Source organism: Chelonoidis abingdonii, chromosome 22 (assembly GCF_003597395.2).
Source record: "Chelonoidis abingdonii isolate Lonesome George chromosome 22, CheloAbing_2.0, whole genome shotgun sequence".
NCBI lineage: Eukaryota > Metazoa > Chordata > Testudines > Testudinidae > Chelonoidis > Chelonoidis abingdonii.
The window spans coordinates 32,140,590-32,153,748 of record NC_133790.1 but is presented as its reverse complement, the minus strand read 5'-3'; the positions used below and the strand labels follow the sequence as shown (position 1 = coordinate 32,153,748).

The following is a 13,159-nucleotide window of genomic DNA, read 5'->3' as shown; positions in this document are numbered from 1 at the left end:
CCAGTGCCAGCAATGGTAGGGAAGCTGTTAGAAAAAAGCCTAGTGTACGCACAGATTTGGAGTCCTCAAAGAACACATAACTACTCACATGTGCTTCTGAATAGGCAAATCTGGACTAGAGCACAGAGAAATGCCCTTAATGCAGCCTTGTAGGGATGACACCCGGACAGCATATATCCTCCAAGCCGTGGAAAGTGCCTGGGAAGGTGTGGAGAGGAGAAAAACACAAGTCGTTAAAAGCCCACCTCCACCAATGGTATCTGATGGAGCTTCAGCAATGGTGGAAAATGCTGCTAAGGACTCAGAAGGGCTTGATGATGCGTACAATTTGGAGTATGATGTGAGTATGGAGCTGCGTGGACAGGGAGGGTAACGGTTCTTTTCTACCATCTCCACTTAACTGATTGTGCCTTGGTGCAGTGAGAAGTTTGTTTGTTTCCTTGGGTCTTAGGCAATGACTGTATTCCAAATCCAAATGGATCAATCAGAACTGAATTGCTGCCACCTGTTCAGTGCAGCATGATGAATAAGCTTGGGAATGAGACAAACTGGGTTCTATTTGTGGTCCTGCCACTGGTCTTGGACAGATGGCTTAATTCCTTTTGTCTTGGGTTTCCTATCGGTGTAACCCACCTAGTACTCATATGGCTCCCACCACTGATGTATCTGAGCCCTTCACTTGTTTGTAAATCATTTTGAGGAGAAGAAGGTGATCGGGGAGAGTCAACATGGATTCACCAAGGCAAGTCATGCCTGACCAAGCTGATTGCCTTCTATGATGAGACAACTGGCTCTGTGGATATGGAGAAGGTGGTGGATGTGATATATCTTGACTTTAGCAAAGCTTTTGATACTGTCTCCCACAGTATTCTTACCAGCAAGTTAAACAAGTATGGATTGGATGAATGGACTATAAGGTAGATAGAAAGCTAGCTTGATTATCATGCTCAAGGGGTAGTGATCAATGGCTTCATTTTTAATTGGCAGCCGATATCAAGCAGAGTGCCCCAGGAGTCAGTCTTGGGGCTGGTTTTGTTTGACATCTTTATTAATGATCTGGATGAGGGGATGAATTGCACCCTCAGCAAGACTGCAGATGACACTAAGCTGGGGGGAGAGGTAGATACGCTGGAGGATAGGAGCAGGGTCTAGAGTGGCATAGACAAATTGGAGGATAGGGCCAAAAGAAATCTGATGAGGTTCAACAAGGACAAGTGCAGAGTCCTGCACTTAGGAAAGAAGAATCCCATGCACCTATACAGGATGTGGACCGAGTGGCTAAGCAACAGTTCTGCAGAAAAGGACCTGGTTTTCAGCAGGTTACAGTGGATGAGAAGCTCGATATGAGTAAGCAGTGTGCCCTTGTTGCCGTGAAGGCCAACGGCATATTCCGCTGTATTAGTAGGAGCATTGCCAGCAGATCAAGGGAAGTGATTAATCCCCTCTATTCGGCACTGGTGAGGCCACACCTGGAGTATTGTGTCCAGTTTTGGTCCCCTCACTACAGAAGGGATGTGGACAAATTGGAGAGAGTCCAGCGGAGGGCAATGAAAATGATTAGGGGGTTGGGGCACATGACTTACGAGGAGAGGCTGACGGAACTGGGATTATTTAGTTTGCAGAAGAGAAGAGTGAGGGGGGATTTGATAGCAGACTTCAACTTACCTGAAGCGGGATTCCAAAGAGGATGGAGCTAGGCAGTTCTCAGTGGTGGCAGATGGCAGAACAAGAAGCAATGATCAGAATCATAGAATCTCAGGGTTGGCAGGGACCTCAGGAGGTCATCTAGTCCAATCCCCTGCTCACAGCAGGATCGATCCCCAACTAAACCATCCCAGCCAGGGCTTTGTCAAGCCTGACCTTAAAAACCTCTAAGGAAGGAGATTCCACCACCTTCCTGGGTAACCCATTCCCGTGCTTCACCACCCTCCTAGTGAAAAAGTTTTTCCTAATATGCAGCCTAAACCTCCCCCACTGCTACTTGAGACCATTACTTCTTGTTCTGTCAATCTGGTCAAACAACAACACAGAGATCAAGATCCTAGAGCCACCTCTTGAGAAACATTGAACTCACCCGTATGATACGGGACGTTGAAGAGGGGCAGCTTTCAGAATTTACTTAAGCTTCGGTAAAATTCTTCTCTTTCTGCAAACTAAATAATCTCAGTTCCCTCAGCCTCTCCTCATAAGTCATGTCTTCCAGCCACCTAATCATTTTTGTTGCCCTCCACTGATTCTTTCCAGTTTTTCCAGAACTGCTGCCTAGCCACTTGGTCCCTAGTCTATACCAGTGAATGGGATTCTTCCATCCTAAGTGCAGAACTCTGCACTTGTCCTTTTTGAACCTCATCAGATTTCTTTTGGCCCAATCCTCCAATTTGTCTAGGTTCCTCTGTATCCTATCCCTACCCTCCAGTGTGTTTACCTCTCCTCCCAGTTTAGTGTCATCTGCAAATTTGCTGAGGGTGCAATCCACACCATTCTCCAGATCATTAATGAAGATATCGAACAAAACCGACCCCAGGACCGACCCTTGGGACACTCTGCTTGATACCGGCTGCCAACTAGACATAGAGCCGTTTATCACTGCCCGTTGAGCCCGATGATCTAGCCAGCTTTCTGTCCACCTTATAGTTCGTTTGTCTAGCCGATACTTCTTTAACTTGCTGGCAAGAATACTGTGGGAGACCGTATCAAAAGCTTTGCTAAAGTCAAGGAATAACACATCCACTGCTTTCCCCTCATCCACAGATATCAAGTTGCAGTGGGGGAGGTCTAGGTTGGATATTAAGTAACAATATTTCACTAGGCGGGTGGTGAAGCACTAGAATGGGTTCCCTGTGGAGGAGGAGGAATCTCCATCCTTAATGGTTTTTAAGGCCCAGCTTGACAAAGCCCTGGCTGGGATGAGTTGGTGTTGGTCCTGCTTTGAGCAGGGGATTGGACTAGATGACCTCCTCAGGTCTCTTCCAACTCTAATATTCTGTGATTCTATGATATACCTGATAAGTATTATTTGAGGAAAAGAGCCTGTAAAATATCCCAGCTCTCTCAGATTCAAAAAGCTGAATACCTAATTCTGTACTTGATGGATTCTGCCTAGTGCCCCATTTGGGTTCTATTCTGATAACCCTAAAATCTTTGCCCCGGTTTCCATACACACAAGCCCTCTCTGTATTGTGATCTCTTTTCAGTAATTAACCCCTTGTGTTTGGTATGTATAGTGTGCTGGAGCAGCTGCAGCACCCACTGCCAAGGTCTCGGGGGTGGAGTTGGATTCTTTGATCTCTCAAGTGAAAGATCTGCTGCCTGACCTAGGGGAGGGCTTCATCTTGGCCTGCCTGGAGGAGCACAGCTACAGGGTAGAGCAGGTGATAAACAACATCCTGGAGGATAGGCTGGTGCCATCCCTGGACAAACTGGAGCGAACAATGCCAAGGTGGGGATGAGGTTTCAGTATGTTTGATGTTGTTTTATTTCCAGTTGTGGATTGTTAAAGGGACTGTTCTGCGTGATGGTTACTAACCACTCTGTGCCTGGGAAACAGAATGAGCTTGTGTTTCCCTCAGCAGGTAGCTGCAGTGGGAGCTGCTCATTTCTGTCTGCCGCTAAGCCTCAGTCCTGCCTCTTCCTCTGTTTCTCTGCAGAAGCCAGAGATTTTTTCCAGCCTGAGTTGTACAACAGAGGCTGGGTCATGTGTTATGAAGTGACACAAATGGTTGTCCATTGGACGCTAAAATGAGACCTGTCAAAATCATGTCATGGAGGATAACAGCTTAGTCCTGTACTGGGCAATAGTGCCACCACTCTTATACAGCAAGCCCCAAATCCTGCAAAAGTTACTAATTTGCTGCAGATGGCTATGGTGTGGTCCTTCATGATTAAAATCCCACCAGTCCTGCATGAAGGGAGTATCTTCAAAGAAGCTAAGGGTATGTCTACACTACAAAATTAGATCAAATTTATAGAAGTTGTTTTCTAGAAATCGTTTTTATACAGTCGATTGTGTGTGTCCCCACACACAATGCTCTAAGTGCATTAAGTCGGTGGACTGCGTCCACAGTACCGAGGCTAGCATCGACTTCCAGAGCTTTGCACTGTGGGTAGCTATCGCACAGTTCCCGCAGTCTCCGCTGCCCTTTGGAGTTCTGGGTTGAGATCCCAATGCATGATGGGGCAAAAACAGTGTTGCGGGTGGTTCTGGGTACATTTCGTCAGGCCCCACTCTGCCATTGCTTTCATGAAAGGAGACAATTGTTTGCGCCTTTTTTCCTGGGTTACCTGTGCAGATACCATACCACGGCAAGCATGGAGTCCGTTCAGCTCTCTGTCACCGTACATCTCCTGGGTGCTGGCGGATTTGGGACTGCATTGCTACGCCACAGCAGCTCATTGCCTTTTGGGAGCAGACAGTGCATCACAACTGGTAGCCATTGTCATTGTACTCCTGGGTGCTCTTTTAGCTGTCCTCAGTGAGGTCAGTCAGGGGTGCCTGGGCAGACATGGGAGTGACTCAGCCAGGTCATTCCCATTTTCTGCCGAGCAGCCAGGAGATGATGATGGCTAGCAGTCGTACTGCACCGTCTGCTTAGATGGAGTGGATCAAAACAAGAAATTGACCTGCAAAGTGCACATCACGCTGATGAGCTCTGCATGGTCACCTGTGCTGATCAGCTCACCATGCTGTCCAAACAGGAAATGAAATTCAAAAGTTTGCGGGCCTATTCCTGTCTATCTGGCCAGTGCATCTGAGTTGAGAGTGCTGTCCAGAGCAGTCACAATGGAGCACTCTAGGATAGCTTCCAGAGGCCAATACCGTCGAATTGTGTCCGCGTTACCCTAAATTCGACCCAGCAAGGCCAATTTCAGAGCTAATCCCTTTGTCGGAGGTGGAGTAAAGAAATTGATTTAAAGAGCCCTTTAAGTTGAAAAAAAGGGCTTTGTCGTGTGGATGGGTCCAAGCTTAAATTGAGGTAACACTGCTAAATTTGACCTAAAATTGTAGTGTAGACCGGGCCTAATTCAAGTGGAATTCACCCTGCAGGGCAGAGTAGTTAAATTGTAAGTTACTAGAATTGTACTCTCTGCAGAAATTGAATTTAAGCAAGGAGAAATGAGAAATTACAATTCAAATCCACTTTTATCAGAGTCCACAGAGCTGCCTGGCCTCTGCTGCTTTCTGTATGTTGCATGTGGGGGCTTAGGAATCATAATCAGCAATGGAACCTGCTTGTTTTTAGCTGCTTTGCAGCTGTAGAATGTGCATGTACTACAGCAGCAGTTTCCTACTGTGATTCAGGGTGTGAATGCAGCAGAGAATCCTGTGGCACCTTATAGACTAACAGAGGTTTTGGAGCGTGAGCTTTCGTGGGTGAATACCCACTTCGTCAGACGCAGGTAGTGGAAATTTCCAGGGGCAGGTATATATATGCTAGCAAGCAAGCTAGAGATAACGAGGTTAGTTCAGTCAGGGAGGGTGAGGCCCTGTTCTAGCAGTAGAGGTGTGAAAACCAAGGGAGGAGAAACTGGTTCTGTAATTGGCAAGCCATTCACAGTCTTTGTTTAGTCCAGAGCTGATGGTGTCAAATTTGCAAATGAACTGAAGCTCAGCAGTTTCTCTTTGAAGTCTGGTCCTGAAGTTTTTTTGCTGCAGGATGCTATGCCCAGTCATACTCCAGAAAGGCATTAGCTGACTGTGTGTGGTATGTTGTTCAGCAGTGATGCACTTTAAAAAAAAATGCAATCTTATCTGAACAGAGACTGTATAAAATGGTGGTTTTGTACATAACAATCTGCTTTTTATTCTCTTTTAATCAGATCTGCTGATTTTGCTTGCACAAACTACTTTTTATTTCTGTTAGCACTGCAGAGCTAACACACTTATGGGACACTGACTGGATTCTGTTTTGCTTCATGCATCATCAACAAAACTGTCAGCTAAGCGGCAAAGGCAGAATTGTGATTCCTGGTGATCTTAGAACACAGCTGACTCTTTTCAGATTTCAGGCTGAGTATACAGCACCAGAAATAATAAATTGAAAGATAATCCTCTTTTGACTCGTAAATTGAACAAATGTAATCTGGAAATATTTGAGACAGAATGAATAAGGAACCATAGAGAGATCTACCTTCTGAAACCATCCGTGACAAATGATTGGGATTTCCTCCAGAAAGTAGCCCAGTACATACATACAGTGGTGACTTTACCAAGTCACTGCTGAGCATAATCATGCTTCAGTATTGAATACTCTAGTTTTGTCCATTCTTAAAAGAAGGATTTTCTCCCCTTTTTCCTAAATGGGTTTGAGCCTCCCCAGGAAGATCAACCACATGGTTTCAGACCTCTGTTCTAGATCACCATCGTATTGGATGTTAACTGGGGCTGTGAAACAGAAAATGACCGGAGTTATTGCAATCTGATGCTGTTCAGTTTTGTACTTTGTGCTGCTGTGTACAGTTAAGGGATTGATGGAGTAATAGAGATCATGGCATGATGCACATTCACTGAGAGAATGTGGCCCTTCTTAGCTTTATCTCAGCGGCTTCTGTTCTGTCTCCTTTTTAACAGGCAGGTGAAGACAGAACCAACCCCTCTGGTGACTTCTCGATACAACATCTTCCAGGATGATGAGTTTGATATATTCAGCAGGGACTCAGTTGACATGTCCCGGGTACAAAAAGGCAAGAGGTGCGTATCACAGCTTCAATCAGTTCTTTTGGACAGGATGATATAAATGTCCATGGACTTAGAGCAATAAATTCCATTAAGAAAATCCCATTACAGTCCTCTGACAGTATATTTGTATGTCTGAGGCCAACTGGTAGAGTTATTTTCCTGATCACTTGTCCACAAGCAGCTAAGGCTAGAGATTTGATTGGTTTTAACAAGAAAACATCATTGTCCCAATTTTGGGGCTGTGATCTCATTCTCAGCTTGTAGTGTTTGACACTACTGTGCCAGACTCACTTTTGACATCTGACTCTGATTTGGTTCTTTTATGTTTCGTTTTCCTTTTTCCATAAAAGTGCAAGGCCACTACTGCCACCAGTCTGAGATTTGTGAGTCAGAAATGAAGCTAGATAAAATTTGTTTCAAATTCAAGTACAGATATCAATAATGTCCATCTGTTTTGAAATCTAGCTCAGATAAAACAATCTCAATAATCTAGTTCCTCCACTGGTAGTTCCTGTCTCTATGAAAGTGCATTGCCTCTGTTTCTCACATCTCTTAGCAGGCCGTGCTGTGTCCTGTACTTTGCTTGTTTAACCCAGTGCTTTTGGTATTACCCTCTGCCGATTCAGGCTGATGGGAGGTTTCCCCTCAAAAGCCCAACAGAGTGGTTTGATGTGTCCCAGGCATTATTCAAACATTTCTTTTAAATCAGCCAAGCCTGTATGTGGACCTGTCTTTAGATGTATAAATAGCTGAGAAATGAAAGATTGATTTGTAAATTAATCTGTCTGGCAGTGGCAGTATCAGCTAAGTTTGCAGCTCCAAGACTGTAACAAGTATTGGAGGAAAGGTGGGTGTGCTAATATCTTTTGCTGGAGGAAAGTCAGTTCCCCCTTACGTCCAATCAGACTGTGATTTGCAGCAGCAAGTAGTCAAATAACAGCTTTTTTTTACTACAAATTCTACTCTGGCTTGGCTGTGTCAAGCTGTCCTGCATATAATAATCTGCTCTTTATACTCAAGAGAGTGAGGACCAACCTGAGAGCAGACTGTTAAGAACCAGGGCACAAACTTCAAATTGGTTGAGTTCTAAACTTAGATTTCACCAACCAATTATCAAATGTAAACTCCTCAGGCTCTGTAACAGCCTGAACATGAAATCACAGGCAGTCCCCTTGGATACTCTGGTCTTGCCACCAGGCAAGACTACCTTTGTGATAGATGGTCCCTTGCACCAAGTATCACAGTAGTATTTAGGACAGGTCCACACTTAAAACGCTGCATGTGCACCGGTGCAGCTGTATCACTGCAGCACTCAAGTGAAGATGCTTCTACCCCAATGGGAGAGCTTCTCCCATTGGCATAGTTAATCCACCTCCCCGAGAAGCAGTAGCTATGTTGATGGGAGAAGCTCTTCCATTTGACATAGCGCTGTCTACATGATGGCAGGGGGCGATAAGTCAGTATAACTATGTCACTCAGGCTGTGGATATTTCACATCCCTGAACAACCTAGTTATACTGCCACAAGTCTGCAGTGTAGACCTGGCCTTAGGCTGCTCTTTGGCCCAAAGGACAGTTGCTTACCTCAGGCAGTTGCACCTTAGATCTCACACCAAAGACAACGCTCGTAGTCAGTCCTATAATATATATATAGATTTAGGAAAGGGAGACATCAGTTATTTAAAAGGTTAAAGCAGGTAAACATAGGTACACACAAATTAGTTCCAGTTGTAAGTTTCAAAAAGTTGTAGAAGCTTCTATAATAAGCAAGATCTCTATGTCCTTTTAAGGCTAACCCAGGCTGAGCATTGGGCATCTTTTGCTGATGTCTAGTATCCTTGCCTGCCCCCAGCCACCTCCTCAAGTCTCAGCAGCAGAAGTTAGGGGGTTTTATTCCCTTCCCCCATCCGCTTCGAGCTGCTGCTTCCAGCGATGAACTCAGCTGATGGGAGGAATTCACTTGCAAGACTCATCTTCCTGAGGTGGGAGGGGTGGAGAGTAAACAACAAAGTTGTTGGTTCTCTTCGAATGTTCCACTCTGATCTGCCTGGTGTCAGTGGGGCAGGATAGCTCACCTTCTGGTGGAGACCAGCCTTTCACACTGATCAATAGCTCTCGTCTGTCTGAGAAGAGGTGGGTGATGGAATACCTTATATTGGACCAACTTCTCACCTGTCTTGTCTCTCTAATATCCTGGGACCAACGTGACTACAACTACATCTCTTCTGTCTGGTGACTTACACAGTTATCAAGGCTTGTAGCGCAAATGCTCAAATATCACCTACAATCTGGGTTACAGATGTTCTAAGTGATTCCAGCTATGTATTTGTCAGTACTGAAGCGTTGGGACTTTGACCTGAGTTGGCACCTGATCTGTCAGCATCACAGGCTGTCGAACAAAATTGTTGCTTGCCTTTCTGGCCAAAATACCTACCTTTGAACTGTCTAACTACTGCTGGAAAATCTCCAGCCTCAGGTTATGTCTGCACTAGAACTGTTACAGCAGCACTGCTGTAGCGATTTAAGTGTAGACATTCACTACAGAGTCAGGAGGGGTTTTCTTAGCGCAATAGTTAATTCACCTGCCTGAGAGGCGGGAGCTACACCAGGGGCTAGGTCGTCTTAACTGCACCCCTGAGTGATGTAGCTGGGTTGACCTAACTTCTTAGCGTGGACCTTGCCCCAGGTTATCCCCCATCCCTCCCTCTCCATTCGATCAAAGCACCAACAGACATCACATACATGTGAGACCCAGCATTGCTCTATGCCTCCTCTCAAACCATTCCCTGCTGGCTGATATCAGCTAGGCCAGTGGTCACCAACCAGACGATCGTGATCTCTGGTGGTGCAGCAGGGCTGCCACTAAGGCAGGGTCCCTGCCTACCCCAGCCCCACGCCGCTCCTGGAAGGGCCAGCACACCCCTGCAGCCCCTGGGTGGGAGGGGCACATGGCTCCGCGCACATCCCCTCTCTACAAGCCCTTCCCCCGCAGCTCCCATTGGCCACAGCTCCCCGTTTCCGGCCAGTGGGAGCTGCGGGGGCGGTGCTTGCAGGCAGGAGCAATGTGCAGAGGGAGACCGCTGCCTCCCCAGCCTGGTGGTGCAGTGGGGCTGCCGCTAAGGCAGGGTCCCTGCCTACCCTAGCCCCACACCGCTCCTGGAAGTGACAGCAGCCAGTGCAGCCCTGGGGGCGGGGAGGGCAGGGGGTCTCTCTGCGCACTGCTCCTGCCTGCAAGCACTGTCCCGCATCTCCCATTGGCTGGGAATGGGGAGCTGTGGACAATGGGAGCTGTGGGGGCAGTGCTTGTAGAGCGGGGAAGCCCCAGCCCTGACCCCCCTCCCAGAACCAGCACCCTGTACCCCCTCTTGCACTCCAACACTGTGCCCCAGCCAGGAGTCCTCTCCTGCACCCAAACTCCCTCCTTCACCCCAACGCTCTGCCTCAGCCCGGAGTCCCCTCCTGCACCCAAACTCCCTCCCAGAGCTTGCAACCCTCACCCCCTCCTGCACCCCAACTCCCTGCCCCAGGCTCAGGCCAGAACCACCTCCCACACTGCAAACCCCTCAGCCCCAGCCCAGAGCCTGCACCCGCTCCCAACCCCCTACCCCAGCATGGTGCAAGTGAGTGAGGGTGGGGGAGAGCGAGTGACGGAGAGAGGCGGGATGGAGTGAGCGTGGCGTGACTGGGGAAGAGGTGGGGTAGATCCTGGGTTGCCCTTAAATTCAAAGAGTGATCTTAGGTGTAAAAAGTTTAGAGACCATTGAGCTAGACCCATTCTTTTCTCATCTGTCTGTCAGCACATGTCTGTTGCTCATCTCAGCCCCTTCACCCTCCACCTTTCTGAGACAGGTCAGAGCTCTTGTGCTCTGCTGCTCCTTTAGTTCCCCATGTTGCCATGTCTGTCACTCTGCCTTCCTGGCTATGTCTTCACTGCAAAATAGGTGTGTTTTTTAGATCAGTTATAGCTAAGGCTGCGAGTTTGTCACAGATTCTGTGACTTCTGCAGCAGTTGGTGTGCCTGGCTCAGGGTCAGCTTAGGCAGCTCCTGTGCCAGGTGTACAGGCTGCTGCTGGGGCAGTCTCGGGCACCTGTGCCCCCAACCTCATCCCTGCAGCTGAGTTTGGGTGTGGGAGGGGGCAGGGGGTTGGGGCATGGGACAGGGTGAGGCAGGTGCTGGGCGGCGCTTACATGGGGGGCTCCCCAGAAGCAGCGATATCCGCCTTGCTCAGCTGGTAGGCAGAGGCGTGGCCAGGTAGCTCTGTGTGCTGCCTCTGCCCAGAGCAATGGCTTCACAGCTCCCATTGGATGTGGTTCCCCAAACCCCTGCTCTCTCCCACACCCAAACTCTGCTGCTACTTTGGGGGGAGAGGCGTGGAGCCAGGTAGGGAGCCTCCCGGCCCTGCCAACCCCTCCCTCCAAGCACCAGCTGAGGTCCCGGGCCACACGCCACCACCCACTTTTCACCTCCAAACAGCTGGACTGCCGTCCTCCGGGCAGCCCCCCCCACCAAGTTTTTTTCACTGGTGTTTTTAGTAAAAGTCATGGACAGGTCACGGGCCATGAATTTTTGTTTACTGCCTGTGACCTGTCCTTGACTTTTACTAAAAATACCTGTGACTAAAACATAGCCTTAGTTATAGCCCTTTTGATGGAAAATCCAAGTGAAGGTGGCTGTTGGTAGCTAATTGGGATCACCCATATACCCTCCACCTAGGGTTGACCTCGACTTGGTACATCGAGGTAAAAACTACAACGCCTTGTCTTCACTAGGAATTTACATCGAGATAGGTATGGTTTTACATCGAAACAGCTATTTTGTGGTGAAGACAGCCCAGGGCCACCCAGAGGGGGGAGCAAGTGGGGCAATTTGCCCCGGGCCCCACAGTATTCTATAGTATTGCAACTTTTTTTAGTGGAAGGGGCCCCCGAAATTGCTTTGCCCTGGGCCCCCTGAATCCTCTGGGCAGCCCTGAGAAGACAGCCTGTGTCTCCCCTGTTGTCCTTGGCTAGCAGGCAGAAAACTTGATACTTGCCCAGGCTTCTGGGCAATAGGGTTTTCTCCAGCCTCATCTAAGACCTGATTTAGGTCTCGATGATCTCTACTCTTTTTGCCTCCCTCCTTAAAACCAGAGGGATGTAATTGTGGTGCTTGCTCTTTATCTTATTAGAGTTCTGTTGTTGTTGTTGTTGAACATGATATTGCACCTGAAGACCATAACCTGGGCTGGGTCCCATTGTACTAGTTCAGAGTGGGCAAACTTATGGCCCAGGGGCCACATCGGGGAATAGAAATTGTATGGTGGGCCATGAATGCTCACAAAATTGGAGTTGGAGTGTGAGAGGGGGTGCAGGCTCTGGGTTGGGGCTGGGGATGAGGAGTTTGGGGTGTAGGAAGATGCTCTGGGCTGTGACTGAGGGGTTCGGAGGATGGGAGGGGGATCAGGGCTGGGGCAGAGGTGCGGGAAGGGGTGCAGGTTCCAGTTGGAAGTATAGGCTCTGGGGTAGGGCTGGGGATGAGAGGTTTGGGGTGCAGGAGGGTACTTCGGGCTGGGATTGAGGGTTTGGAAAGTGGGAGGGGTATTGGGGCTGGGGCAGGGGGTTAGGGCTTGGGGAGAGGCTCAGGTGTGCAGGCTCCAAACAGCACTTACCTCAAGCGGCTCCCGAAGCAATGGCATATTCCTTCTCTTGCTCCTTTGTGGAGGTACAGCCAGGCGGCTCTGCACGCTGCCCCATCTGCAGGCACCTCCTCGGCAGCTCCCATTGGAGCGCATTGGAGCTGGACTGGGGCCATGCTGCTGCTTCTGGGAGCCATGTGGTGCGACCCCGACCCAGCGCCCCGGCCGAAGCGGGGCTGAGCCTCGTGGTGCGACCCCAATCCAGCGGCCCGGCCGTAGCAGGGCCGAGCCACGTGGTGTGGCTCACAGGCTGGCTTAAAATGGCTCACGGGCTGTAGTTTGCCCACCCCTGTACTAGTTGCTGGACAAATGTATAATACAGTTAAACATTTAGGGGCAGGTACTGTTGGTCTAGAAGACCAGACGTAACAGGTGGATGAGACAAGCGAGCAGAGGGGGGTGAGATCACAAATATAATAGGGTGTGCACAATTCTTAGCCAATCAGTTGTAGTGATCACAGCTCTCCCCTGGCCCAGCTGTAATAACTAGCTCCCCTGGCCCCTGGAGCCCAAGTACGTTATCTCCGTTCTGTTCTTGAACTCTGTGGGACAGAAGAACAATCCCAAGGTCTTTCTAGAATCAGTGTCTAAGGCAGCTTATGTCAACACAACTACGTCAGTGTTTACACTGCAGCCTTGCTCCTGCGGATGCAAGTGCCCTACTGCACCGATATAATAACTCCACTGCCACGAGAGGCTTATGTCGGTGTAGTTAGGGTGTTGCAGTGTCTTACTTATATTGGCTGTTGCTGTTGACAAGAAAGCTGCTAGCAGCTCACACTGTCACCCCAGGGTGGATGCGGGCTTCC

At 48.7% G+C, this 13,159-nt stretch overlaps 1 protein-coding gene across 2 annotated transcripts in view; it reads left to right on the top strand.

Moving 5' to 3' along the window:
- The window catches only part of ASCC2 (activating signal cointegrator 1 complex subunit 2), a 41,058-nt gene that overhangs the window by 19,772 nt on the left and 8,127 nt on the right, over window positions 1-13,159 (top strand). For both annotated transcript variants that reach the window (XM_032768281.2, XM_032768275.2), the window contains exons 13-15: window positions 154-340; window positions 3,225-3,439; window positions 6,569-6,688. In XM_032768281.2, coding sequence (XP_032624172.1) covers window positions 154-340; window positions 3,225-3,439; window positions 6,569-6,688 — 522 coding nt within the window. The remainder of the gene's footprint in view (window positions 1-153; window positions 341-3,224; window positions 3,440-6,568; window positions 6,689-13,159) is intronic.